Below are 26,836 nucleotides of genomic sequence, written 5' to 3'. Positions count from 1 at the left end.
AGAAATACTGAAATGTTCCAAGGCACTGAGATTGCTTATTTTGTAGGAGGATTTATGGATCTGAGAGTAATTTGGTGCAGGAAGAGGCTCCAGAAAAATGTACTTCTGCCTGTACTTCTTACCTATGGAAGAAAAATCCTGTTAGATTCTATATCCAGGATATAGAATCTATATCCTAGAAAAGGTTAAATGACTGGGTTTAATGCAAAAGCAGGCAGACGACACTCTTTTGCAAATGTTCATGAGGCACACCAAAAATTACAGGATTTGGAATGAAATTTTTGCTTTGTTAAGGGCACTAGCACATGGTGTTCTAAAATAATGACAGAAATAGTTGTAGCCATATTGCTTATCCCAGAAATCCAACGCTTCTAGGGAGAATGCCAAATGCCAGGCGGATTTCTCAGTTGTTGCAAAGTCTTAGGAAATTACTGATCATCTTCTGGGGGGGAACCACTGATCCAGCCAAGGGCTCAGCACCCTTAGGTGACACAACAGCCAGCCTGGTTTTTAAGGCTGAAATCAGCCTAAAGAGTGGGAAGAAAAAGAAAGGAATAAAATCATGCACATCTTCCATGGCTCATATCTGCTTAAACCCGAAAGTAGGATTTAAAGTTGAACGAGAGAACTGTAATTTTTTCTGAAAAATCTGTTCAGTGACTGAAAAAAAACAAAAAACAAAAAAAAACCCCAGAAAAATTTAATGAGGGAAAAATTAAACTCTGGTCAAAATCCAGGTGGAGGCTGTACATGGCATTATTATAGGCTCCCATATGTTTCCTAGAGGCATTGAACATGACAAGGGAATTTAGACACAGGGAAATGTAATTATTTGTGATTGAAACAAAATAGCAGTCCGTTTATGCACACACTGATCCTGTTGAATTAATATTATTCTACTGAATTGAATTCTTCTCAGATGCTATTGTATTTTCTGAGGTAGCCATAGGTTTCTTCACATTCTGTTTCACATGTTACTTTTTTTAGCCGTCAGAACTTAGTGACATAAAAATTGCTGTCTGAGTTGACACAGTTATTCCCTCTTGATGTCTTTAAGTAGGAGCATAATGTGACAGATCAGAGTGCTGAAACTCAGTGTCTCACACAGGCTTAAAAATAAGTTATTCCTGCAAAACTTTGAAAACTATTCTACAGGGGAGCAATTTTTATACTCTGAAATTTATTTGCTTTTCTTTCTCCCTTCATTTTTCTATGCCTAGAAACATGTATGAAAACAGGGATTTAGTTGATCAGGAACTCATTTCCTCCTGCTGTGCAGCCATCACAGGAAATCATAACCCTTTCTCTCAGTAGCAGCTGAGGACTAGGTAGCAGCATAGATCAAATAAACACTGAAAGGTTAAAGAGGCCTGGGTTTATCTCCAAAAACATGAGGACTTGAGTTTGAGATTGGTAAAATCCTGTCGATAGGTAATTTTGGCTCAAAACGAGGAAATCAGTGTGGAGCCTGGGCTGTGTGAAGGCAGGTCCAGCACAAGCAGGACACAGGTACAATGGTGACAGCAGGCAGAAGGGAAATTTCTGGAGATTCCTGTAGTCTTGATGCGGAGAAGTCGTTCCAGCAAGATCTCTTGTCACTCTGGAGCTCTCAGAGGAAGCTATTCCTGGAGAACTTCCACAGCATCTAAGCCAGACTGGGGTCACAGAATCCTTTCCATTCCAAGAGGCCAGACTGAACCCCACTGGAAAAACGGGATTCGTGTCCAGAACTCACACTACCAACCTTCCCAAGGCTTCACACATGAGGTTTTGGGTTTCACTCATTTCAAATGTTTATGTAATGTTAGATTAACCTGTTTGGGGTATAAATTACATCAAGGCCAAAACAATGACACGAGTCAGCTCTTTGGGTATCAACAGGTACAGGAAGTTCAATTTCAGAAAATTGTATCTTTCCCTTCCTGCTTTTTATTATGTGGATAATTTGCATTAAAATAATGTCTCTGCTTGTGTTTTCCCCCACTGCTTTATTATTCACTCAGAACACTCATTCCTTGCATATGATGTGATCATTATTTGCTGTTGAAACACTTTTAATGTCACAAAACGGATTAAATCTTCAATGAGGAATGAGCAATTGGAAAACCCTATCACCTAAGCAACCGCAGTCCCATTTCATGCCTGTGTGTCTAATTATACCTAACAAGGCAAAAACCCCTAATCTCGGAGGGAATGATACATTCTCCGTCTTCCCAAACTTTTTTTTTTTTTTTACATTTTAAATGATGGGCAAAGCTGGTGGGTTCTGCATTTTGTAACCAAGCCAGGCACGGTTATTTGTTAAGCATCCATGCCAGGTTGATATTTGATATAAAATGATCCAAGGAGGAGGAATCTGGGGGGATTTGTGTTGCAGTGGGGATCCTGCAACACGCATATATCAAACCAGGAGTCCCGTGGAAAGGAAATATATATGGACAGACAGATTCTTGCTAGATGTTTCAGAGATGTTTATTTCTCCAGCCGCATGGCCGGGGCTCTGCCCAGGAACTGTTCCAGTCACGGGACCAAGGGTCCTTCTGCCCGCGCAGGGAACACAAACCAACCAATGGGAACGAGGCTGAGCAGGGGCAGGGAAGCCCCGTGTCTGTGCCCTCAGGGCCCCTCTCCCAGGGCTACATGGCAGGGGAGGGACCCCAACACCTCACCCGTTTTATTTTAATAAAAGGAGAATGAAAACAACTGGATAAACATAACAAGAACAGTTTCAAAACAAAACAAGTCACCCTCCTGAGTCTTTAAATGTCCAAACAGATTCTGTGGAACATCTTAGGGCTGACAGAAGGGAGACAGAACTCTCTGAGCATGCTTTGTGGGGAAACTGAGGCAGGAGAGGGTTTAACTTCTTCCCTCCCCCTTTTCATCCCCCACTCGGCACTGGAAAGGGATTTTTGGGGAAACAATTGGCAAAAGCATGGTTTTGTGAGGGAAACCATGGATGAAAAAACGGATTGGGAATACACTGGGGGTAATAGGACATAGGGTAAAAGGGAAAGGTGGGATTAGGAAAGGGAGACTGTAGGGGGGACTTACAATGGAGATACTGTCTAACATGACTACGATTTTTTGCATATATACTGCCTTTTACAGGAACACCATCAGGCCCAGTGACCTGCGATGCTTGTAACCCTTTTCTACCTCGTATAATTTTGAATTGCACCACCTCTCCATCTCCCAAGCTTGGGATGTATTTTTCAGGGTTATTCTTTTTAATAGCAGTTCTATGCACGAATATGTCTTGCTGGTTGTCACACCTTGTTATAAAACCATAATTTTGCTTAACATTATACCATTTTACTATCCCTAAGATCTTAGTTACTATGATCTTTTCCTTTTTCCGAGTGGCTGCTGTTTTCTGTCTCGCTGCGTCTTTGCTCTCTCCTTTGGTCGCTCCCGTGTTGGAATTGTCGGGGCTGCTGGTGCCTGCGCGCTCTTCCCGGGGTCGCGTTCGGGGCTGCGCGGGCCGGGCCGGGCCGCGCCGCTCAGTTCTCCGCGCGTCGCCTCCTCTGGTCGCAGCTTCGCTGCCACTGCCGGGCGCTGCACCCACGTCTCGGCCGGGCCCCCGAGCGACGACTCCCCCGCGCCCTGCTCCAGCGCGCGTTTCGGCTGGGCGCGGCTCCGCTCCACCGCCGCCCGCGCGCCGCCTCTCTCGGTCGGGCGTTCACGGGGCTCGCTCCACCACGCGCTGCGCAGGGCCGGGCGGGCACCGCCGGGTCCCGCCGCTCCTCGCTCCGCTGCCGACACTGCGGCTCGCGTGGCTCCGCCCGCACGCGGGAACTGCCTCGCTGCTGCTCGCAGAGCGCTCGGTGCACGTGGCCTGGGCCGCACGGTCCCTGCGCCAGGCTTCCCTTCGCCAAGACACAGCTGACATTGCTCAACAGTCTCGGTAACTAAATAATATTCACGAAAATATTCTTCCATCGGCATATATTTTGACTCAAATATTAACTGTGTCCAAACGGTTTTCCAAAAGCCCTTGGTAAGAATTAAATCCCAAGAAACATAGAAAAAGTTCTTAAACAACCATGCCAGGAAGTGTTTCAGTTCTTTCTGAGCTTGAATCAAGCTAAAATTTACAAATCATTGTCCAAGAATCGTTTTAAGTTTAAGATAAATGTCCATATGCGGCTCGGAGAGCCAAGAGTCTTCCCACTGTTCCTCCATAGTTTAGATATGGAATAGCAAAGCAAAACCAAGAAGAGGAATCCAAAGTTTCCAGGGTTTACTCACACAAATCAGTCGCTTAGGGATCGGGGATCGTTCTGCTCACAATTCTCTACCATTTGTTGCAGTGGGGATCCTGCAACACGCATATATCAAACCAGGAGTCCCGTGGAAAGGAAATATATATGGACAGACAGATTCTTGCTAGATGTTTCAGAGGTGTTTATTTCTCCAGCCACATGGCCGGAGCTCTGCCGAGGAACTGTTCCAGTCACGGGACCAAGGGTCCTTCTGCCCGCGCAGGGAACACAAACCAACCAATGGGAACGAGGCTGAGCAGGGGCAGGGAAGCCCCGTGTCTGTGCCCTCAGGGCCCCTCTCCCAGGGCTACACGGCGGGGGAGGGACCCCAACAGATTTGCAGTGCCCGGGACTTTTCCCAGCACAACTTCCCACTGTGGCAGCTCCTTGGGCTGGATGAGGATGGGTCCTGAGGGCAAACACTGGACTGGCCAACACTTCCCAGACTAAGAGGGTGAGCACTAGGGTGGCCGAGGCTTCCTGGGCAGCAGGTCCTGCCCTGAGCCCCCACTGTGACTCCCCAGTGCCGGCACCCAGTCCCAGGGATCTCAGAATCCAGAGAGCCCTACGGAGCCCACTGGGATGGCAGCGTTGTGCTGCCTCCACAACTCGCCTAAGAGACCCTGAAACATGACAGTGGTCCTTTTCCCCCAGGCCCAAAAAGCTGTTCCCAGAGGCCCATAAGGAACACCCAGAGGCCCATAATTTTCCCCAGAGGTTCCGAAGCCACTTCCAGTGGTCCATAACGCTCTTCCCAGAAGTCCACGAGGCTCTTCACGGGCAGTGCCGCGGCCTCGCCCCGTCCCTCAGGGCTGGGTGCCGGTGCTCAGCTCCCGCCTCCGGCGCTGCCAGCGCGGGGCGGCCCCGTCCAGAGGAATCCCCCGAACCTGAGGGGCCCCCCCGAGGCTCCCCCGCCCCAGCCCCGGCCCCAGCGCAGTTGTGCCCGGCTCCCGGCCGGCAGGAGCCGCTGCGGGCGCGGCGCGGCGGGGATGAGCGAGGCGGAGGGCGGCTCGGCCGCCGCCGTGGAGAAGCCGCCGCTGCCCGCGGCCGGGCCTGGGGCGGCCGCGGCGGTCGCTGCCGCTGTTGCAGCCGCGGCGGCGGCGGCCGGCCCGGAGCCCGGCGCGCCGGCGGAGGAGGCGGCGGTGGTGTGGAGCCCGGAGGTGGAGGTCTGCCTATTCCACGCCATGCTGGGCCACAAACCCGTAGGTGAGCGCGGGCCGCGGCCTCCGGGAGCGGCGGGGGCCGGGCCGGGGAGCGGGGGCCGGGCGGGAGCTCCCGAGCGGCTCCAGCGGCCTCAGCGGCCGCCCTGCAGCCGGCCCGGGGCCGCGGGGCTGCGGCGGGGCCTGTGGGAGGGGGCGCCGGGCCCGGCCGGGCCGCTGAGCCGCCGTGTGACCGCCTGCCCTGCGCTTCCCCAGCATCACAGAGCGGGTCAGGCTGCAGGGACTACAGGGGCTCGTCTGCTTAGGCAGGGTCGTCCCGGAGCACTTGGCACGGGATTGTGTCGCGACCGTTCTGGAATATCTCCAGTGAGGGAGGCTCCGCAGTCTCTCTGGGCAGTGCCCGCCGTAAAGAAGTTCTTCCTCGTATTTAGGTGGCGCTTCCTGTGCATCAGTTTCTGCCCATTGCTTTATGTCCTATTGCTCTGCACCGCCGAGCAGAGTCTGGATCCATCCTCTTGGTACTCCCCTTTAGATATTTATAAACGTTGCTGAGGTCCCCTCTTAGACATCCCTTCTGGGGATTGAACAGGCCCAGCTCCCTCAGTTTTTCGTTGTCAGAGAGATGTTCAGGTTCCTTCATCTCTGTTGCCCTTGGTGGACCCGTACCAGGAGCTCCGTGTCTCTCTTGTACTCAAGAGCGCAGAACTGGACACAGCACTCCTAATACTTTCCTCCAGTTGTTTCTCACACAGCCTCTCTAAAAGCTCTGTGTGTCAGAATTACCCACAGGGGCACCCTCAGCTCCCCAGAGAATAGCACCTGCAGTGTAAGGTGAAAAATCAGCCTGCCCAGCTGCCAGCCGTCTCTCCTATAATGTACGTGTTCTTTGTAACAACATGGCTTTTTTAATTCATAAGTAAATAAGCTTACGTATATCTCTAAATGTCATAAATAACACTGTTAGCAACATTAATTGCACTGGGTTCTTCCCCCAGGTGTGAATCGCCATTTCCACATGATTTGTATCCGGGATAAATTCAGCCAGAATATCGGACGGCAGATCTCATCTAAAGTGATCTGGGACCATCTGAGCACCATGTATGATATGCAGGCTCTTGTGAGTATAAAGGGTCGGTACTGCCACGTGGTTTCATTGAGTTCAGAAGTTTGACAGGCCAAAATCACTGGGCCTGTTGTACCTTCCATGATACTTAGAATTAGGTGTCATTCCAGTGAGTTGATGGAGTTTTCCCTGAGTAAAAGTAGATTAGGTAGGAGACAATAAAACCTGCAGTGGCTTGTGAGGGTTTTTGGGGTTTTTTTGATACCATGTTCTGACTTTGTTTATTAAAGTTGCCTAAATGCTGATCCAGAAAATGTTTAGATACTTATATAAGTGTCAAATGAGAAAGTTGTAGTGTGTTTACATAAGAATTTGCTATGTTTGGATTCCAAAAATGATCTCAAATGACCATGAGTTGTGATCTCAGCTATCCTGACCTTAGTAATCAGTTTGATACCAGAAGCCTCCTGCTTCTCTAACTTCTGAAGTGTCTTGTTAAGAATTATTTAGCTCCTAATGGCATGTAAAATAGAACTTAAGAATGTCTGTCAAAATTCAAATTAAAGTCTTTACCAGTCACTCACAGAGATCCTTCTTTTCTTTCTAAGCATGAATCTGAGATTCTTCCATTCCCTAATATAGAGAAGAATTTTGCTCTTCCTGACGAAATGATTCAAGAAGTGAGAGAAGGTGAGATGTGACTGTAGTCGCTGATTCTTGGTTGCTTTAATCTCATCTCAGAATCTTAAACAAAACTCTCCCTAAAACCGCCTAACCATTAATAACAATCCTTTCTGTAGGAAAAGTAATGATGGAAGAAGAAGTGAAAGAGGAAATTTTAAAAGAAGAGATGGAAACGCATGCAGGTCCTGAAGAAGGTAATTTTGTAACTCTCTACTGTGTAATACGAGATTAAAAACCAACTGTAATTGAGAAATTAATGTTAAAATGTAAATCCAAATGCAGTGTACTTTGTGATTTGTACTCAGACTTAGCCTGTGCTCATGCTAAGAACTTGACTAATTTAGAGTGCACAGAGTAAGCAGCTGCTTATCGAGAAGATTTCTTCTTTGCTCCTAATTCATCTGTGCAAAGTTGTATAGCTTTGGAGATTTTTTGCTTTAATATGTATTTGAAAAAACCCTGGGAGTCTGAAGGAATCTGAGGATCTCTGGAAGAAAGCTGAGTCTCATTTTATTGAACTTAAATGCCGTGTTGGGAACTTTGTAGTCATGGGGGAAATAGGGCCTATAAATCAAAAAAGATTGTAAAATTGCGTGCTGAAGTGGGAAGGTGGGCAGAGTGTTTATTTTATTTTATTCTCATTATCGTGCTGCTTTTAAATAAAAGGCTTGTTTTTCTAACACTTTGCTGTAGAACAAGTCAAATGTGAACAGTAGAGATCCTGCTGTTTATCTTACCAGACCAAGCCAACTGCTAACAATATAATTTCATCATATTTATATCACTGAATAAGTGGTGTTTAAAGATTGTAATAAAAGATCTAAAATGTATTTTAAAATATATTAAATTTCACATTTTGGGTGTTCAGTTTTAAAATCTATCTATGATACCAAATGTAATGATTGCTGCTGATTATATATTTCATAGATTGGTCCTATGTTTGTGTAAATGTTCCTTTTAAGTATTTTAATATTAAGTGCTGTTTACTTCCACTTAATGAGTTTGATTTTTAGCCTGTCAAAATACATGCCTGTCTTTAAAGCAAATAATAAAAGCAAGATGTGCCTTTTTCAGAGATTTTTCCTTTAGAACTGAAAGTAAGACTTAAATGGTGGACAAGGATGTTGAGAGTTGATTGTTTTGAGAAGTTTTATGGAATATAAAGAAGTTTGATATCACTATTGTTTGCCTATGTGTATGACTCTGATCTGGAATCATTACTTTGATCCTATTTCAGTTTTTGCACCCTCTGGAAGTTTAGGAAAAACAACTGAAAAGCCAAGCAGCAAAGAGAAAGAGAAAACTTCATCAGATCCTGGATCCAAAGAAGGGTCTGATAAGAGGAAGCGCAACAGAGTCACCGAGAAGGTTCTAAATGCCAACAGCAACCCCTCTAGTCCCAGCGCCGCCAAACGACGCAGGACGTAGAGCTGAGGAGGAGCAGTGAAAAACTCTGGGATGGGAGGAGGGAGCAGGAAAAACAAGGAGCAGCACAGTTGCTACATAAACTTTTGGAGGAAGTAAAAGATATCTGAGCCAGTATTTGAGGAATCTGCACATTGGCTTTGTCTCTCCTGAGGTGTTTTCTGAGCAACAGCAAGGAACCACCTTCCTGGGGCAAGGGGACAAAGCTGGCACTGGGGAGGGTGGGTGTGACAGTGCCAGGGCTGCATTTCAAACCAGCAACACACTCTGTGTCAGCACAGCTCGTAGAACGAGTGCCCAGTGGGGCACAGGGCCTCAGACCTTCAAAAGCAGAGGTGATTTCTGTAAATGTGGGGTTGCTTTTTCTGCCTTTGCTGTCTGTGAGTATTACAGACCATTTGTGGGTAATGTTTCGCCATTTCCCTTCCATTTGTATCAAATGTCTCAATTTTTTGGTTCAGTAAAACTAAAATTCTAAATGCAGGTAACTACTGCATTTGAAGTATTCTTTCGCTCTCTTTGCTGGAGGACCTCGTTTCACCCTTTTTGACATAACATTTTACAACCATCAGTAAAGTGAAAATTATAATGCCCCTAACTAAAATAATTAATAAATGTCCTAAATAAAATATCTGGTGATGACACATGGTTTTGTAAGGGATCAGCTGAGCTGTGCATGCAAGTGGAGGTGTTGCTTCGTCCATTTGTAATACAGTAGTATATAATGGGGTTTGTACTTAATTATTTATTTTTTTAAAGCAGTTTTAGTAGATGTGAATGGAATTGGTTTTCCAAAATGTTTGTGTTGTTCTACAACTGAAGAATCTTGCTGACATTGTAATGCTTATCTTTTATATGCTAGAACATTGAGATTTGATGAAGTTACTATTTTTGTGTTGTCAAAAGATGGATCGCAGTCAACAAACACTTGTTGAATGGTGAATGAAGCAGGTTGAAATGGTACTGAATTTGTTTCACTATATTAACTATCAGTTAATAAAAAGAAGAGTTACTTCTTGATCTCGCAGTGTTGCCTTCATGGTGAGGCACTAGGAGTCTTCTAGTTTTTGCTTTATTCTAGGTACACAGCCAAGTTCTTGTCTGCCTAATTTGCTTCTCTTGCTTTATACAAAGAATAAATTTGACTTGTTTTTATTTTACTAAATGGCAGTTGTTGTGTGACTTGATTAAAATCTGGCCCAACTTATTTTGAAAGTAATTTAGCATTACAGTGCTGGTTACTTTGTCATGACCTACATAGATTTTGGCCGTAAAGTGCAGATTTTTTAATTCTCAAGTCTCACATCCCTGTGGGCAAATCCTCCTCATCCATGGGGTTTCATTCAAAAACTTTTGCTGTACTAATGAAATGTTTTTGTAGCTTAAAGTAAAAATATGTCGACAATAGCGTGTACTGGTGCAACCACTCAGCACCAACCTCGTAGCAAGGAAAGCCCACTTGGGGATTTCGCGGTCACTCCCGCAACGCAGACTTTTTAGGAATTGTTCGGATGTGAAGTTGAGTATCGGCAAATGTAAATGCTTTAGCAGACCCCAGCGCAGCCGCTCATTGCCGCCCTTGGCTCTTTGGGACGCTGTTGTTTTATTCCTTTGGCTGGAGAGCGCCGTTCCCTCCCGCTCTGCCCGGGGAGTGCGAGCGGGGCCGGGACCGGGGGCGCTCCCGGTGCCGCAGGAGCGGTGCGGGCGGGCGCAGGGGCCGCGCGGGCGGCAGCCAATGGGGCGCGGCGCCGCAGGAAGGGGGCGGGGCGTGCTCGCGCTTCCGTCCCCCGTTCCCCCCCACACGTGCCCGGGCTTTGTGCGCGCGGGCGGGCGGGTAGTCCCGCCGCCACATCCACGTCCCTTTCGCTTTCCCTTTCCGTTCCCCTTCCCCGCCGCGCCCCATGGCGGCCTGGTTCACCTCCAGGGCGGAGGAGGACGAGGCGGAGGACGAGGCGAACCTCTGGACGTACGACTCCACCTGGGAGGGGGAGGAGGACGACGAGGAGGATGGCGGCGGCGAGCCGGAGGGAGCGGCGGCGGAGGAGCCGGAGAATGCGGGGGAGCAGCCGGGGCAGGGCCGGGCGGGGGGCTGCCGGCACAGCCAGGTGCGTGTGGGGGGCACGGGGACAGAGCGGAGCCTGCGGGCGGGACGGCGTGACGGGACCCCTTCCAGACCTTTCTGGCCGGGCCCCGCAGCCGGAGCCCCTTCCCGACCCTTCCTTCCCTGGTCTCCCGGGCACAGCCGCTGCCCGGGAGCGGAACGGCGAGCTCGGGGCCGGGGGAGGCACCGCGGCCCTCGGGGGCATCCTCAGCACAGAATTTGTCCTCTGAGGAAGCAAATCCCCCTGGAGGAGGGGGGCAGAGAGATGCTGTCACTTAGTGACTCCTCAAGATCCATTGCACTGCCATGAGCTGGGTTTTAATACGTTCTTCCGCACGGTTCCCTATGATGTGGGTACTTTATCCCATAAATACAGGTCTGCTTTGTGTGTGGCACCTGCCTGTTCACCGCTGCTGATGGCCGCTGGATTTGACATTATGGCATTGATGTTCTTGCTTTTAAGTTTGTGGTTGGTATCCTCAGCTTTGTATGGTGGCCTTCCCTAGACTCTTCTGTGTCATCAATAAAAAGCCATTACATAACATCTGCTCAGTTTTTAAAATGAGCTGTAACTCTTTATGTGTCTTAGACATGTTTAATTTCTCAGGGAGCGTGTGTAGAGCAACTTTGAAAACCAAAAAATGCTGTGTTTTGAAAACTAGAGGTATGTGTGCAGTTTTGAGCAAGGTGCTGCAAAACATGAGCACTTGTGTCTGGGGCCTTAAAATACTGTTTATTTGAAATAAAAGGAATTAGTTAGTCTTATCTGAGGTTCCTGTTCTTAGCATCAGCGTTTTTCAGTTTGCCATTGGGTGCCAGTAATTTCTTCTCCAGCACTGCTTTGGTAAATGCAACTTTTTCCTTTTCAGTAGTTCCTATGTCAGGCAAAACACACTACAGTCCTTTAACTCCTCCCCTTTCTGGGAAAGGGAAACCAGTCCTTCGCTTCAAGCTTCATTTCAGCTATTCATGCTTATTTTTAAAATAAAGTTTTCTAATGAATATAGTTTTAAAGGAGTTTAATACTAAGCTTTCTTTTTTGCTTAATAAGCATTAAAATATAGAAATAACCACTCTTGAAGGAAGAATAAATTCTCTGTGCGCATAGATCTGGGAAAGGCCAAAGGTGTTTTGGGCGGAATAGTTGTAATTCTGAAGGGAAGAGGCAGTGAATTCCTTTGAAGTGTTTTGTGCTGTTTGAGGGCACCCTATCAACTTTGTTTTGTACATGGCTGGAGTTCACAAGCTTTGATAACTCCAGAACGTTCCCATTATTCTGTTTGAATGTGTTTGTTCTTGAGGTTCTTTTTTTTTTTTTTTTTCTTAGAGCAGCTCTGGATTGTGACAACTGTAAAAGCAAGGACCATTTTTTCACCCAGTGAATGGACTTTCCCAGCTTTGCCTTACAAAGGAGGATGTTGTTGTCCCTGAGACTTACAGCCCCTGGAATATTGTTCTGCATTTTTAAAGAGGAGCTCTTCCTTCAGTGATGAATGTGTAGTCACCTCTGTCTGACAGTGCCTGAAAATTTGTAAGGGCACTGAGAATGAGTGCACAAAGAAGCAGTAAATCTTCTGCTGCCCATTTACGCCTTTGCAGCCTGTCAAAGCCATGGATCAATTTCCCAAACTTGTTCCTACTTCTGCTTATTTTATACTAATTCTCATTCTTCTCCCCTCAGCCTGGATGGTTTTCTTTACACCTGAAGCGTCTAATGTCTTTCTTTAGTACTGAGGTTAGAGTTTTTTATTGTTATTTTCACTATGCACTTTCAAAACAAACTTCAAATTCTGCTTTGGTCTTTGCATTTCACTTGTGTCTCTGAGAGTGTTCATGGCCTAGTTCCTGCAGGTGTGTCTTTCCAGCTCTTTTGCATTTCAGTGCCTTCAGCTTCCACGAGAGAGTTTTGAAAACTTTGGGGGTTGTGTTCATTTTAAAAAGTTCCCTCTGAGGTTGCTGTAACACCTAGAGTTCATGTTCAGGTGTTTCAGTAACAAACCCCATGGTCCTGCCTTTTTCTGAATCTCCATCAACAAAAGATTTCAATTGCTCTTCTGGACTCTTACCATCTTTCTCATTCCTGTGCCTTGTTCACAATCCACATTCCTTCTGGTTACAGCGGATTTCCAGCTGATTTCTCAGCCAGATCCTGTTTGTGTCACCCTCTCCTGGCTGTGTTCTCTGCTTCCCTCACTCTTCCTGCAGCAGTGCATGTTCTGCCTGGTGTAATGCAGGTTTGGAGGGTGAAACCCACTGAGTTTTGTTGTGAGGCAAAAAGGTGTTTGATTTCTACAGGGAAGTTTCAGCCTCACTGTTTAGTTTTTGTGTCTTACCTGGAAAGAAAGGCCTTAAGTTGGAAGTTTGTGGAGACCCAGAGACAACACCTACTTGGAGGAGCAAAGCTGCGGTTTGCTCTCTTTGCTTCCCCATCTTGTTCTCCTGATTGCTGTGCTCCAGACTGCCTTTTCCCTGGATCTAGCTTCTTTCTGGATGAGCCTTGCAGCCCCTTACACCATGGCATTGCATCTGTCTCCGTATCTGCACTGACTCTTTAGCAAACCAGTTCTTTTCCTAAGTGGAACCCAGTCTGCTGTACTCCTGTCCCACCTGGCTGTGTTCAAGGATGTTATTTTAGAACCTTAAATGTAAAGAATTTCTGGGAATCAGTTATTTTGTAATGGGGAACAAAATTGTCATTAATGCCACATAACTGTCATCAGGGCAGCTGAATGGATGACTTCATACCAGCAAGGTGCTACAAATGTAGACCAGTTCCTGCCTTAATAATTAATGAATCAGTGATCAGTGTTTGTTAGAAAGTGGTTTTATTTTTCTCTGTGCACGTGATAAGAAATATCAAATGAGGTTATGAAATAACTTGGAGTTTTTGCGGCTTATGTCTTCTAAATTTCTTCCAATGCTTATTTTGCAAGATTCTGCATATCTTACCCCCATTTCCCAACTTCCCTGTTCTCTCTGTGAGCTGGCATTGAACCTTCTGGCTGTGCTGTGCTTTGGGTGCCATTTTTTCATGAGCAGTCTTGTTCCTTTTGGTGGTTCTCAATTGATAGAATGCTGTAAAATGCTGTCATGGTTTGGGATAAGATGGTTCAGCACTCAGCAAGATTAAACCTGTCTGTATTGCTTGTGAAGTGTAACAAAATCTCTAATCATTAAGGTAATCAAATGTATAAATAAAAATGTATATAATTCAGTTAAAATGCACTTTAAGCTAAGTCATACTTACAACTTCTATTTCCATGAAGTTCAGAGGAGGAAATGAAGCTGTTCTTTGTGAATTCTGTCTAAATGTGACACTTGGAATGAATCTAGCACATCTGTGATGAGAACCTGGTGCCTAGTCATATGGCACCATAGGTTTTTCTCTGTAGCAATTTGAATTATGCATAAAATACAGTGAATTCAGCTGTAACCTGGTAAATCTGTCACTTGGCAACTAATAGGGATCGTGTGAGTCACTGCTGTGGGTATTCTCATTTTGTATCTATTTTTTATTTTCTTAGTGAAGATTGGTTTCAAAATGTTCCAACTAAATGCTTTTTATTTGCAGGATCAAGGCTCAAATTCCTCACTGCTGTCTTGGGGGAGTTTTCAGGTAGGCTTGACATAAGGTTTGGTTACATGGAAAGATGGGTGATAATGAAGATTATGATTGGAAGAAAAGTCCAATAAAATAAATATCTCATGTGATGATGTGGCTCTGTTGCTGTCCACTGTCTGAGTCAGCAGGGCTGATCTTGAGCATAAAGCAAAAATGGAGAGAACTTTTTTTTCAGTAATGTCTACAGGGAGTGAGAATCTTGAATTCAAGGGATATTTCTGCATCCTAAATTCTACCACTTTAAAGTCTAGCCTCTGTCTCCACTAGGGTTTGTAGCAGCTCAGAGACATGTCTTGGTTTAAAACCTCTGAGGTAAAGAAAAACAATGAAATTTTCGTATTTGGGATCTTCATATTTGGGAGCTTGTTCCGATCATTTTCATTGGTAAACCCAGCTGGGATAAAAGATAGACAGAAAACATAAAAACCTTGATTAATAAGATGAGAAGGAAAAAGAAGTGTTTTTGTTACAGGAGATGGTGTTAACTTCTCTTGGTTTAAATTTGTCTTCAGGAATGCAGAGACATGACTACAGCACCAATCTGGCTGGTTTTGGGGGTGCTGGGAGTGCAGGGCACATGCAGGGGAACCTGTGGGAGGTGTTGAATTCAGTCAAGACATTGTTTATTTTACAGAATGTGATTTTATTCTGAGTCTCTGCTCTGTCTCTTCTCTCCAGTGCAGTGGGAGGCGCAACTGGACTGCGGCGAGAGACCTGCAGAGATACAGAAACCATTACCCAGTATGTGCTCCTGGGGCTCCTCCTCATCACTTCTACCTTCAGGAACATTTCCTAGATTTGGGAGCATCCTTTTGCCTTTGCATTTACAGGCTCAGCACCTTCAAAGGGTTCATCTGTGAGGGGGAAGGGATGATGTGTGTGTGTGGGTGCATCAGAAACAAGCTGCTACTTCCCAAAGCACATTTCGAGGATTTAGCTTGAAATATGTAGGAAATGTGAGGGAAAGCAAGGAGAAGTGTTGGAGTGATTACTGCTTTTTAAAAGGTTGCTGCTTGTTCATTTCTTGTTCTCATCTCCAGGATTTGAAAGAACCAGAAAATGAGGAGGAAGAAGAGATGTGGAACTTAAGCTTTTATAAAAATGAGATTGCTTTTGTGCCCCACGGTGAGTACCTTGTGTGGTGGCTGTTTGATGCCATCTGCTGCAGCTGGTTGAATTGATGAGAGAGTAGTTTCATCCATGTGAGACAATTAATAAAAAACCAACCAACCAAAACCACCACCCAAGCCAAACAAAAACCCACCAAGAGTGACCATTTTAAAATGTTCCTGCTGTATTTTCTTTAATACTCTGGTGGTAGAAAAGTAAGATTTTTTTTTCTGGCTGGTTGTCCTGTCAACATTAGCTAATGCCTGTGTGTAAATATCTGGGTCTGGGTAGTGAGCCATGTAGAGTGACTGGCTAACTTCAATTTGGTGTCATTTCTTGCCTGACCTTTTCCTTTTCCTTGCAGGTGTGTTTATTGAAACTCTGCTTTCATCTTGGTGGGACAAGTATGAAATGCTGGAAGAAAACCATTCTTACATACAGTGGTAAATTGTCTGCATGAACACAGTGCCTCTCTCTAGTTGTGCCTCTTTGAAGTGTCAGGTGGATCTGTGCTCCTGATTTCAGCTTCACACAAGGCCCAGAATTACTTCAGTTAATTGAGTTGTATTCCTCGGGAAGCAATGCACTGGAACTCCTGAAAACACAGGTTTCCAGTGCAGCTGTGGCAAGAGATCTCTCAGTCATTCGTGGTCTTGGAGCACAAAGTTAGGGCAAGGAGAAAGATCCACATAAACAAAGTTTTTTGTTATTGGTGTAGACAGTGCTTTTATGGAAGGGATTTACTAGAAAACTACTTCTGTGTCCATAAGGATGGGAGTTCCCCAAGTGATGCCTGTGATATCACAAGTTCTGGAATCTTTTTTCAGTTTTAACAAGTTGGGTACCCTGGGTTGGATGTCATCTTTGCTCATCTGGCCTGAAAATTTCTTTCCTTTCAGGCTGTTCCCTTTACGTGAACACGGGATGAACTGGCGTGCCAGGCCACTCACCTGTCAAGAAATCCAGGTATTTATTTAAAGCTTTGGTCTCTCTTTTTTTGGAGATCTGAAGGATGTTAGGATTTACCCTAAATACATGGTATTTGAAGTCTGGTGGTTTTTTCCATTGTTTCCTTGGGTTTTTAGTGTGCACAGTGCTCATGGTGAAGCGTTTGCCTCTTGTGTCAGCAAGTGAAATGCTTAGTGATAAAATCAATCTTTGTTTATAATTCAGGTGCCACTTAAACAGGTGCAGGTAATTAGGGACTTGCACCATCTGCTAATTGCTGTGTCTTGTTTTCAGGCCTTTAGGAAGTCCAAGGAAGTTATGGACAGGTTTATCCGTGCTTACAAGCTCATGCTGGGATTTTATGGAATACATCTGGTCAACGAAGAAACTGGAGAACTTAAGAGAGCAGAGAATTGGCGTGAACGATTTGAAAACTTGAACAGGTGAGTGTGTTGATGCTGTTGATCGTTTACTGCAGCCAGGCACTTCTCTGCAGGGGGAGGGACATCAAAATCAAAGAAATCCTCAGACACTGAGGAATGGAGACTTCTGTTGATAAATGTTGTCTAGTGAAAGTGTTTTTAACTTTTATTCTGTTAAGCTACAAAATAGAAGTCTTTCCATATGGTTTCCTGACTGTTTATGAAGTACCCTTAATGTGTGTAAAATGCTTTGAGTCCTTGTTTGAAAAGTGCTCTGCAAATGGGATGTTTTTATGTTACTGCAGGTTTTGCAGAGTAATGACCCTTCCTGGTGATAGTAACATCTTGAAAGGAGTGGGCATAATCACAAAAGAAAAAAACAACTTGAAGTCTGTCAAGTATTAAAAAAAGGAAAAACCAGCTGTGTCTGGCTTAAGTCCTGAGGTTTTGGCATCATTCTTTCATGTCTGTGGTCTCAACACTACAGGCTTACCCTGTAGGGTCTCTGTCAGGGGCAGGACTTGTATATCTGCCCCAGTGTGGTGGCTCTTGTCTACTGGTGGCTGATCCAGAAAGCCCAGACCTTTCCAAGCAGTTGAGATGATGAATCTTATCAGCCCAAGGAGGGTTAGGAAGGAGCTGCTGAAGGCAAACAGCAGCAGTGGGTGCGTTAAAAGTAAATCCACCTGTGCTCCCATTTGCATTGTCAAATAGTCTTTAATGGCTCATAGTCAGTAAATGATAAAACGTTTTGAAGATGCCCCAGAGGCTCAGGGACCTGTAAGACTTTCCCTTGACATCTTTGCTTATCTGTTTCCTTCAGGTTCAGCCACAACAATTTGAGGATTACTCGCATCCTGAAGTGCCTGGGGGAGATGGGATATGAAGACTATCAAGTGCACTTGGTGAAGTTTTTCCTCACAGAAACTCTTGTTGAGGGGACATTACCAAATGTCAAGAGAAGTGCCTTGGATTACTTCCTGTTCACTGTCAGAAGCAAAGAGAAGAGGAGAGAACTCGTCCACTATGCTTGGCAACACTTCAGACCTCCGGGCAGCTTCGTGTGGGGGCCTCACGACAAACTCCGGAAGTACAGACCCCGCTCTGCCAAGCCACAGCTGCACCAAAGGCCTGAGGATAAACAGGACACTCCATGTCAAAAATGTGGTGATTCTGTGGGGAAGGATCAGAACCAGTCTCCAGAGGTGGAACAGAAAGCTGGAGATGCTGCAGAGTTGCAGCCTGAAATGAGTGATGAGCATGTAAAGGAGAAGATAAGCAAATGTGTTCTGAAGGGAGGAGATGATGAAGAGGAGAAAGAGGCTTCATTTGCCCAGCTGGAGGAGAAGGATTTAAAAAGTGAAGCTGAAGAAGTGCAGGGTACAGCAGAGAATGATTGCACAAAGGAGAGCAAGAAGAGAAAACTGAGTGCAAATATGGCAGATGCTAAAGGGGATGGATCGCTGAAAAACTCTGCTGATATTGAAAACATTTCCCATAATCTGGGAGAGTGTGCAATTGATGCAGAGATCCCCCCCTCAGGCCCGGAATCCCAGGCAGAAGAGGACCAGGAAGCACTGAAGGAAGATGATTCAAGCACCAAAGAGCCGGCAGCGCCGGAGGCCACGGATGCAGCTGTGAAACGCAGGAAGGTTGATAAAAGAACATTGAGAAACAAACCAGTCAACTTGGCCATAAACCTGAGCATGGGGCCCTCAGCCTCTGGTGCCAAGGCAAATCCATCTGCAGCTAACGGTGAGGGTGGAAAAGAAAATGTCAGTGAGAAAAATACAGCTGTGGAAGTGCCAAGTGAGAAAGGCGGTGGTGGTAGTGGTGATGCAGATGGTGGGACTGTGAGACCCCCGGCTGCTTCCAGGCTCCCCAGGACTGGCTGCACTGCTCCAGTCAAGGATGGCTGGAAGTCGAGTGGAGATCAAGACTCAGCAGGGGGTGATCAGCACCACTGCAACAGCAAACTCCTGGGGGGTAAAAGTGAACTAGATGGGGTAGGACAGCAGGAAAAGGCAGAAAATGCAGGTGAAAAAGGGCAAGCAGAAGACACAGACCAGAAGCAAGCTCCAGAGAGTCATGGGCAGAGCATGACACCCGCTTGTCCTGAAGAAAACAGTGCTGAGGTCCCAGAAGAAAAAGCTGAAGGCTCTGAGAATGCAGCAGAGCTTGGTGGAGAGGAGGGAGCAGCAGAGTGAGAGCAGCACGGCAAGTGCCCGAGCCAGCAGAGATGGCACTGCCCTGTCTGCTGGGAGCCAGCTTTGGTGGCTTGGAGAACTGAATAAATTTCTTTTGGGATGATTTAGCTGGCCCCTGTCTCACTCTTCCATGGTTTTTTAATCATCTCTAGTAAACTCACTGAGATCCAGCTCTTGGTTACTATAAAGAGGAAGACTCAATTACACATCTTCATGGACAGGCTGTGTCCTGTTCCAGGGTTTTATCAGATGTTCAGGGCTATCTTGGAGCAACGGGGATTTTTGCACTTTGCTTTGATTCTGGTCATGTCCCTACTGAAAGAGAAGAGGAGAAATGATCTGTCTCCTTGTTTGAATTCCTTAAGTGTTTGTTAAAGACAATGATTTTTAATGTAAGACAGCATGACCTAATTTGCCAGGCCCTTCTACTACTGTGTGACTTCTGTTTGTTATTGTGAAAGGCTGGACCTTACCAGGAGTTTTTTCCTGGCAAAAGTGCTGTTTCTCTAAAAGAGATGAGTATATGGATTTCACACGATGTCAGAGTGTAGTTGCCTCTCCTCCTGTAAGCAAAGTAGGTTGGGCTTTAGACTGGGATAAAAAGCCAAAATGTGTCTCTGACCAGTATGAACCTTTGTGTAGAGATTCTGTTCTCAGAGGTGCAAAGTGCTGGGTAATTAGTTCTCTTCATCCCCACAGAGGTTGCTTTGTAATTCTTGTTAGAGTTGTTAAGACTACAAGTTACCTACTGATTTCTAAGAGAATAAGCTCCAGGTTTTGCATAAAACCCTTTAGAGCTGCTCTTCCCCAGGTTTTCCCACCACTTTTAGACCCTTTATAGTCTTCCACAGATTTTTGTGTCCATGACTGTTTCAAAGGCCCTCGTTTCTCAGTTGCCAGAACAGCACAAATATTTCCCAGTGCATATTTTTCAGCCTTTGCTGGTAATTTGGAGTGGCCGGGGGGGCTCTTTTCTGCAGGCCCATGGTGTGAGGTTTGATGTGTCAGATCCAACCCATTTCCCACTTAGGGCAGGGTTGCTTTGCCTTTAATGTCAGATAGCCAGGGCATGTTGCAGTGCAGCTTGTCTGGAAACCACTGGGCTTTGTGGGGCAGTTAATTGAAACGTTAATTGGAGAGGCTATGCTTGTCTGGTTCGTTTATTTCCAGCCCTCAAGACTTTATTTTCAGACCTTGCCAGCTCTTTGCCTGCCTCAGTGGTTCCTGACCTCCTTGTCAGCTGTTCTGCCATGCTTGTACAATATTCCACCGAGTCTGAAGGAGCATTAAAACCGTTTAGCACCTTCACTCCTAAAAATGTACAACAGAAGATCCGTTTCATGAAGCAGAGGAAACTGTTTCCAATAGCCTGAAGGTCTGGACTTGCTGTTTGCTCAGCTTGTTTGGGTTGGTTTTGAGGTTCTTTGGTGATGCTTGTTTGTGTAGGAGATGGCCAGAGAGCAGATGCAGCAGCCTGTGCAATGTCAATGTTTTTCCTCTCTGCTACAGCTCTTAAGAAGCTTCGTGTTTCAGGGGATTTGAGGGGTGATTTGCCTTCCCAGACTGTAGGTTCTGATCCAGCATGCCACATACATGCGTGGGAATAAAAGTCTGCAAGCTTAACATCTGATGTTCATGGTCGCACATGTGCTGAAAAAAGGCTTTAATGTTTTTAAAATACTTCTTTTCTTCTTATAAACAGATGGAGTTAAATAGCCAATAATACTACACTTAACTACAGATATAAATACTTGAAGATGTTGAGTGAGAATTCTTTCGTAACAGATTCCTAAGAATTGTTAATTGTGGCTTTTGTACAGATTTATAGTAATTTTCTTATTTAATGAAGTTTTCATTGTGAATATGTGCTCATTTGGGGCATAGATCCTGTATCTTGTTATGGTGAGGTTTGGTTTTGTGTTTAATGGGATTTCACTGTGAGCCCCAACCTGGAGTGAATGCTCAAATCAGCCCCTTTCCTCTCCTGCCAGGTTTAATTTTGGCTGTAGGTGTGTGTGGTGAGTTCACAAGGTGTTTACCAGCACTCAGAGCTGTATCACAGAGTCTGTTATGTTAATTCCTTTATTAAAGCATGAATTTAATGCATATCAGTTTCTACTTACATTTTTTCATCTCTGAGCATAGGGTATGGCCCTGTATTTTACCCACCACCGCCCTCCCCCTGTAGCCATGAGCTGTTGCTTCATTCTCTCCAACAGGTGTGTGCTCTGCTGGGCTCACCATGGCACACCTGCCTCTTCTTCCATGTGGAGGTGATGCCCAGACTTCCTCCACCTCTTAAGACATGCCCAGTGAATGTTTTTGGGGAAAACGCCCCCCCTCTGCTGCATGTGTAATGATGTGCTTGGAAATTACAGGATCACAGAATGGTTTGGGTTAGAAGGGACCTCAAAGTTCATCTTGTTCCAACCCCCTGCCAGGGGAAGGGACACCTTCCACTGTGCCAGGTTGCTCAAAGCACCATCCAGCCTGGCTTTGAACACTTCCAGGGATGGGGTGTCTGGATGTTCCAGTGTGTTTTGCGTTGCCTTTGCAGCCATCCTCCCAGAGGTGTTGTGGTGCTCTGCAGAGCTAACCAGGACTCTGCTTTGAGCCCCCCCTGGGGCTCCGGGCAGGGGGGCACCTGCCCAGCCTCGCTGTGCGAGCTTCAGTTCAGGGGTTTTTTCCCTCGGGACAAAAGGACAGGGGTGTCTTTGTGGTAACAATTTCTGTAAGTCACTGTGTCCCCTCAGCTCTGCTGCCTCTGCCTGTGGGTGTAGGATGAGAGGGTTACTGGGAGTCCTTTTGGTCTGTGGGGTGGGCTTGAAGGTGAACACTCCCAGGGCTCTTCCTGTGCTGTTGCGGGCAGGCTCCACCTGCTGCAGCTCCCCAAACCCTGGCTTGCTCTGGACAAGGTGTGGCGGAGGAATTTGGGTCTGCTTTGCCTTCCCTCCTGCCATAGTTGGCCTTAGTGTGGGGGAGGAGATACAAACTGTGCAAAGCTGTCCATGGGACTTCACTGCTCTCCCTCTTCGGGGTTCAGAGTGTCTAATAAAGGATTCCAGTTACTGTGAAGCCATCAGACTTACGGATGCATGTTCCCTTTCTGTCCCCAGCTGTCTGTTCCACAAAATCATGTGGGAACTTGGTAAATCTGAGTCCTTTATCCCTCCGACAAAGCTCTAGGCATCCTGGCTTCTGGGGAGCTGGACAGACACGCACAGTGTGCTCATACAACCCTCCTGGCATCAGAATGTCAAGCTGAAATGTGGTGTTCCAGTTCTTAAAGTTTGCTTTTCCACTTCTCATCTTCCTAGACAGCTGCGCTGTGTCATTTCAGCCCTGAGGAACCTTGCCACTGTTCCTCTCCACTTCCAAGCCCTGCTTTAGATGAAATTGTCTTTAATCCATAAAGGGAAGCGTGAAGCTCTTTGCAGGACATGCATCTTCATCAGTCTATTGCCACTTGGGATCACCTAGCTGGGAAGTGTCCTCCTCTTCCTTCCTTGCAGTATTTCAATTTTTACTTTTTTTTTGTGGCTTTGAGTATGTTTCTCATCTTTCCTTCCTCCTTGTGTCTGTCTGTGATCGTCTTGTTTTCTGACCAGCATTCATCATTTCCCAAGGAATCAGTTAGTGCTCTTCAGATCACCCTGAAAAAACTCCGAAACCAGATGTGAACAGCCTCCAGAGTTAACAAAGCACCTCACTAAGCTGTAAGTGCATTTCTCGGTAGTGATCTTGCAGCGTTACAGGTTTGTTAATGTCCCTGCTGGAGTTAGGTGGCCTCAGGCATTGCATAACTCACCCTGTGATGTTTTTACCTGTCCAGCAGAGAGGTGGTGATGGGCTTGGGGAAATCTCCTGGGTGAGACCTGAGGAACAGCTCTGTATTTGCAGCTGGAGTAACCCAATTTTGCTCCTGTGTCTGGTCTCCCAATCCAGCGCTTGCACAGGCTCCTGGAGGAGGAGGCTGGGGCTGCCCAGCAGGGCATGAATGAGAGCTGCTCTGCCTGCCTGCTGCTCCCCCTCCTTCTCCCACCTCCTCTGCTCCAAGCTCGGCCCCTCTCGCCTTGCTCCAGCTGGAGCCACAGGTTTATCTGGAGGCGAGGCATCTCTGCTCCGTAAGCTGAGACCCGGGAGGAGGAGGAGGGATCTGCTGGACCCTGGAGGAGAAAGGGTTTGGCCGGCCTGGAGGAAGGGAGAGAGGCAGAGCCTGGGCACCATGGCTGGATTCTCTGCCCTTGGGCTCCTCTCCCTGTGTCAGCTCTTGGCCACAGCATCAGCTCAGGTGAGAAACCTCATTTGTATCTCCTGCTCAAGGAAAATCCTGTAAGGGTAAAAGAGAGTGGGCTGTGTGTGTTGTGCCTGTGGGGTGAAACGTGGCAGTAGGCAGGTTGTTAGTCTAAAGTTTATTACAAATGTGCACCTGGGTTTGTACCTGTGTGGGTAGGTGTAAAAACTGTTGGTTTATGTTCCTGTAAAAGTGTTGTTTTCCCATTCAGCCCTGCAATTATGAGAGAGAAAGCCTTGGAAAATGGAGATGTGTTGATGCAAGAGAAACAGTTTTCTTTTAAAGTGAAGTAACAGATTTCCAGCTAGACTGATCTGATCTGGGTCTTTATCTGAATCAGAATTTCTTACTCACTTCCTCAATCAATTTTCAAATATTACAGCATATTTAGCCCTTGCTCACTTGAGACATGAAGCTGCCTTAAGCTTCCCTGTCTGGTGTTAATATTATTGTCTGGGGAAGTGACTCCTCAGTGAGTTTTTCATTGTTAGTGAGGAATTCTCGCAGCCTGGCTTGGGAATTCAGAACTCTGCTGCGAGCAGAGCTGCTTCTACAATGAAACCTTTGTTCCCTTAAGCTACAGCAAGTTGCTCTCTGGAGCCCTCTCCATACAGAAGTCATTGATTGGACGTTTCTTTCCTTCAACCCACCTCAGACCTTTCTGAAATCCCAGATTTTTAAGCGGCACTCTGCTCAGAGAGGAGACCTTCCCTTTCTCCTCCTGTGTTCATTGGTGTCTGCCTGGCTTTGCCATCACCCCATCAGACTGTGGCTATAAATTAATTATTTCTACCGAGCACTTGGCACCTTTTCCATGGGCTTTGCATTTCCTCCTCTGCCCAACCCAAAATGTGCCTGTAGTCAGAACAATTTCCTGTACAACCAAACCCCTTTGCTGCCCAGTGACCAGCTTGGATTCCCAGTATAAGGCACCAGTGCAAGGAGCTGGGGATGTGCTCTGGGTTTTCCAAAGAGCCTGGCACTGCTCTGGAGCAACTTTGAGCCCACCCAGGCTGGCAGGGGGTGCAGATTTTGGGTTAAGCTGTGGGACTTGGCCATTGCTTTCTGATCTAGCCCTCTAGTGTTTCTTCTGATGCAAAAATAAGCTCTTGTCTTTCACTTTTCCTCAGTCCCTTCAGAGAATTGGACCACAAGGCCCTCCTGGACCACAAGGACCCCCTGGACCGTCTGGCAAGGACGGCATTGATGTGAGTGACACAGGCAGGGGCTGGCTCGGGCGAGGGGTGGAGCAGGGGCAGAGCCAATGGGGCAGAGAAGCTGCTCTTGTTCTCCAGATCTGCAGCCTCTGGACATCCTTCAGGGGTGGATGGACCTGGAAAATCACTGTCCTCGCAAGAGACCTCATTCTGCAGGAGTCAGAACAGCTAGTGGAGGTGCTGAGCAGCCTCAGGTTCTTTGCAGCATCAATCCAGGGAGAGCTCAGGGGTTCGTGACCCTGCTTGCAAAGTAGAGTATTTCTCTTTTGGCACAAGGTTGAGTGCAGGGGTACGATGTGTGTGTGGTCAGTGCACATTCAGTAGTTCAGAGAGAGATTTATGTGATGCTTCAGAGCACCTACATTTCTAGAGAGGCTACAAGAGACTTAAAATATGCAGCACTGGACACTGCTTTTATCTTAATAGTTTTATTTCAATATTGTCATCATGGTTATCCCTCACTTTGGCACATGACGTGTCAGGATCTGGCTCGTGTGTTGGCAGACCTGAGTCTGTAGTGGCCCAAAATGAAATGGAGGGTCTTTGTTTCAGCAGGCAGCTCCTTACACCTCCTGCAGAGGGAGAAGACTACATAACCCAGGACTTAATGGAGGAGAATATCTTGTTCTGTTACTTTTAATTGATGTTTCCATAGATATTAAGAATATTGCTTCCATGCATCTGTTGGATAAGGACTGAACTGTGTCCTATAGTTGGCAGTGGATAAATGAGCATCACATGGACCTTCAGCAAGACCATATCAAATGTGGAAGTCTGGGTTCCTGCTTCGATTTCCAGTTTGAGCAGCTCTTGTCTCTCTGAGCTGCTTATGGAATAGTGCAGGGGTTTTTAAAGCTCGTCTGAAGTACATTTATTGGAATTGGGCCCTTAAGCAACCTTGAAAAAATCTATTCATTCCATGCAGGTCATTTTCTTTTGGATAAGGAGGTAAAAAAAAAAAAAAAGTATGAGTTCCCTGGAACATGGTGAACAAGGAGTGTTTGTGCCTGCGGTGGGGAGCTTTCCCTGCAGCTCCCTGACCCAGGCTGGTCTGAAGAGAGAACCTCATTGATTTCCAGCTGCTCCCTCCGAGTGTCCTTTGGGCTAATGTTTTCCTGGGAATCTCACTCTGGTTTTGTAGTGTGAGATGTTCAGAGCTGGCACCTTGGCAGCTTCCACTGCTTTTCGTGGCTTCAGGGGACACCCCAGAAGAGGGCAAAGGACACGTGTTCCTGTTTGCAGCTGTGGAGTCCCTGCAGCAGGACACTGCTGTGGCCAGCAGGCTTCTCTATGGAAGCAAAAAGAGTTTGGGAAGTATGAAGCCCTTCAGACTTCAAGTTTCAACTTCTGCAGAGAGGAAATGGGGAAGAAACCCCACAGGTGTTCAGTTCCTGCGTTCCACAGGATATTTAATTCTGGAACAGCCCCAGCATCGCTCCTGATTGCTCTTGGAAACAGGAGCCCGGGGAGGTGTCAGTCATGGGGACCCACACCCTTTTATCCACAACTGAAAGCTTTGGAAGGCTCCCCGTGGGACAGGATCAACTAGCAACATCTAATTAATGTGAAGAACTTAGTCCTAATAAATCAAATGGCTGAGTAAGGTGTTTAAGGTGCAAAGTCCTGCAGCCCCAGCTTTGGGCTGGAGTTCTGGCTACGCAGGAGTAGTCTCTTATTTGAACAGACTTGAGCTCCATCCCTCCTATGGATGGAGGATGTCAGGGGCCCTGGTCAGGTGAGATGGTCTGGCTGTCCAGGGACAGGCTCCAGGATGATTCCTGCTCTTCAACAGGACATTGAGTCCTTTCAGAAAAGGCACAGGAGGAGGTGCTGGGCTGTGGCTGGTGTTGAGCACAGTCACGCAGCCTCCCTGCTTAAGAGCTGCCCTTTTTTTGTCAGTACACTCCAAAGAAGGATGGTATATAAAATTCAGCACTACTCTGCATTTTCCTAGTGCTGCATAGGGGGGGATCATGTGGATCCTGAGTGGCAGTGGTGTTCTGCCACTGCAGAGTGAAAACATTATTTTATTTTTCTCTTGATGCTGAGACTTTTATTTTTAATTGCAATTGAAAATTTTCTGCACTGTATTCCTGAACTCTGTAAGCCACTCCAGCCAGGTCATCTGGACAGGTGACTTTGGATGAGAGTGCTGTGGAAGTGTTGCAGGATGTCTTTGAGCTGGGTGGGTGCTGCCGAGGTGTTCAGCAGTCTCTTACCATCAGCTGTGAGCAGTGAGAGGTGCAGAACATGCAGCTGAATTATTCAGGATATCTCCTTGGATGAACCCCATCAGCACAATTTCTCAAAGGCCCTGC

General features: G+C 46.4%; 3 protein-coding genes across 4 annotated transcripts in view; all 3 read left to right on the top strand.

Annotated features, from left to right (window-relative positions):
* The first annotated feature begins 5,239 nt into the window (after window positions 1-5,239).
* On the top strand, window positions 5,240-9,762 carry MRGBP (MRG domain binding protein). Its single transcript, XM_032126547.1, has 5 exons — window positions 5,240-5,471; window positions 6,421-6,542; window positions 7,097-7,178; window positions 7,289-7,366; window positions 8,410-9,762. Exons 1-5 carry the CDS (start codon window positions 5,255-5,257, stop codon window positions 8,598-8,600), a joined length of 690 nt encoding a protein of 229 aa, XP_031982438.1. The 5' UTR covers window positions 5,240-5,254; the 3' UTR covers window positions 8,601-9,762.
* Window positions 9,763-10,370: 608 nt separating this feature from the next.
* Window positions 10,371-21,113, top strand: OGFR (opioid growth factor receptor). Of its 2 annotated transcripts, XM_032126545.1 has the most exons (9): window positions 10,371-10,702; window positions 12,380-12,433; window positions 14,270-14,314; window positions 14,999-15,061; window positions 15,361-15,445; window positions 15,795-15,873; window positions 16,330-16,396; window positions 16,673-16,821; window positions 17,624-21,113. In XM_032126545.1, exons 1-9 carry the CDS (start codon window positions 10,499-10,501, stop codon window positions 19,005-19,007), a joined length of 2,130 nt encoding a protein of 709 aa, XP_031982436.1. In that variant the 5' UTR covers window positions 10,371-10,498; the 3' UTR covers window positions 19,008-21,113. The 2 variants fall into 2 exon arrangements, with proteins under 2 accessions (XP_031982436.1, XP_031982437.1); XM_032126546.1 differs by lacking the exon at window positions 12,380-12,433.
* Window positions 21,114-23,022: 1,909 nt separating this feature from the next.
* The window catches only part of COL9A3 (collagen type IX alpha 3 chain), a 33,177-nt gene continuing 29,363 nt past the window's right edge, over window positions 23,023-26,836 (top strand). The window contains exons 1-2 of the mRNA XM_032126541.1: window positions 23,023-23,298; window positions 24,432-24,509. Coding sequence (XP_031982432.1) covers window positions 23,233-23,298; window positions 24,432-24,509 — 144 coding nt within the window. The 5' untranslated portion in view covers window positions 23,023-23,232. The remainder of the gene's footprint in view (window positions 23,299-24,431; window positions 24,510-26,836) is intronic.

This window comes from Corvus moneduloides, chromosome 17 (assembly GCF_009650955.1).
Source record: "Corvus moneduloides isolate bCorMon1 chromosome 17, bCorMon1.pri, whole genome shotgun sequence".
NCBI classification, from domain to species: domain Eukaryota; kingdom Metazoa; phylum Chordata; class Aves; order Passeriformes; family Corvidae; genus Corvus; species Corvus moneduloides.
Note: the sequence above shows the minus strand (reverse complement) of the source record. Positions and strands in the feature narration are given on the sequence as shown.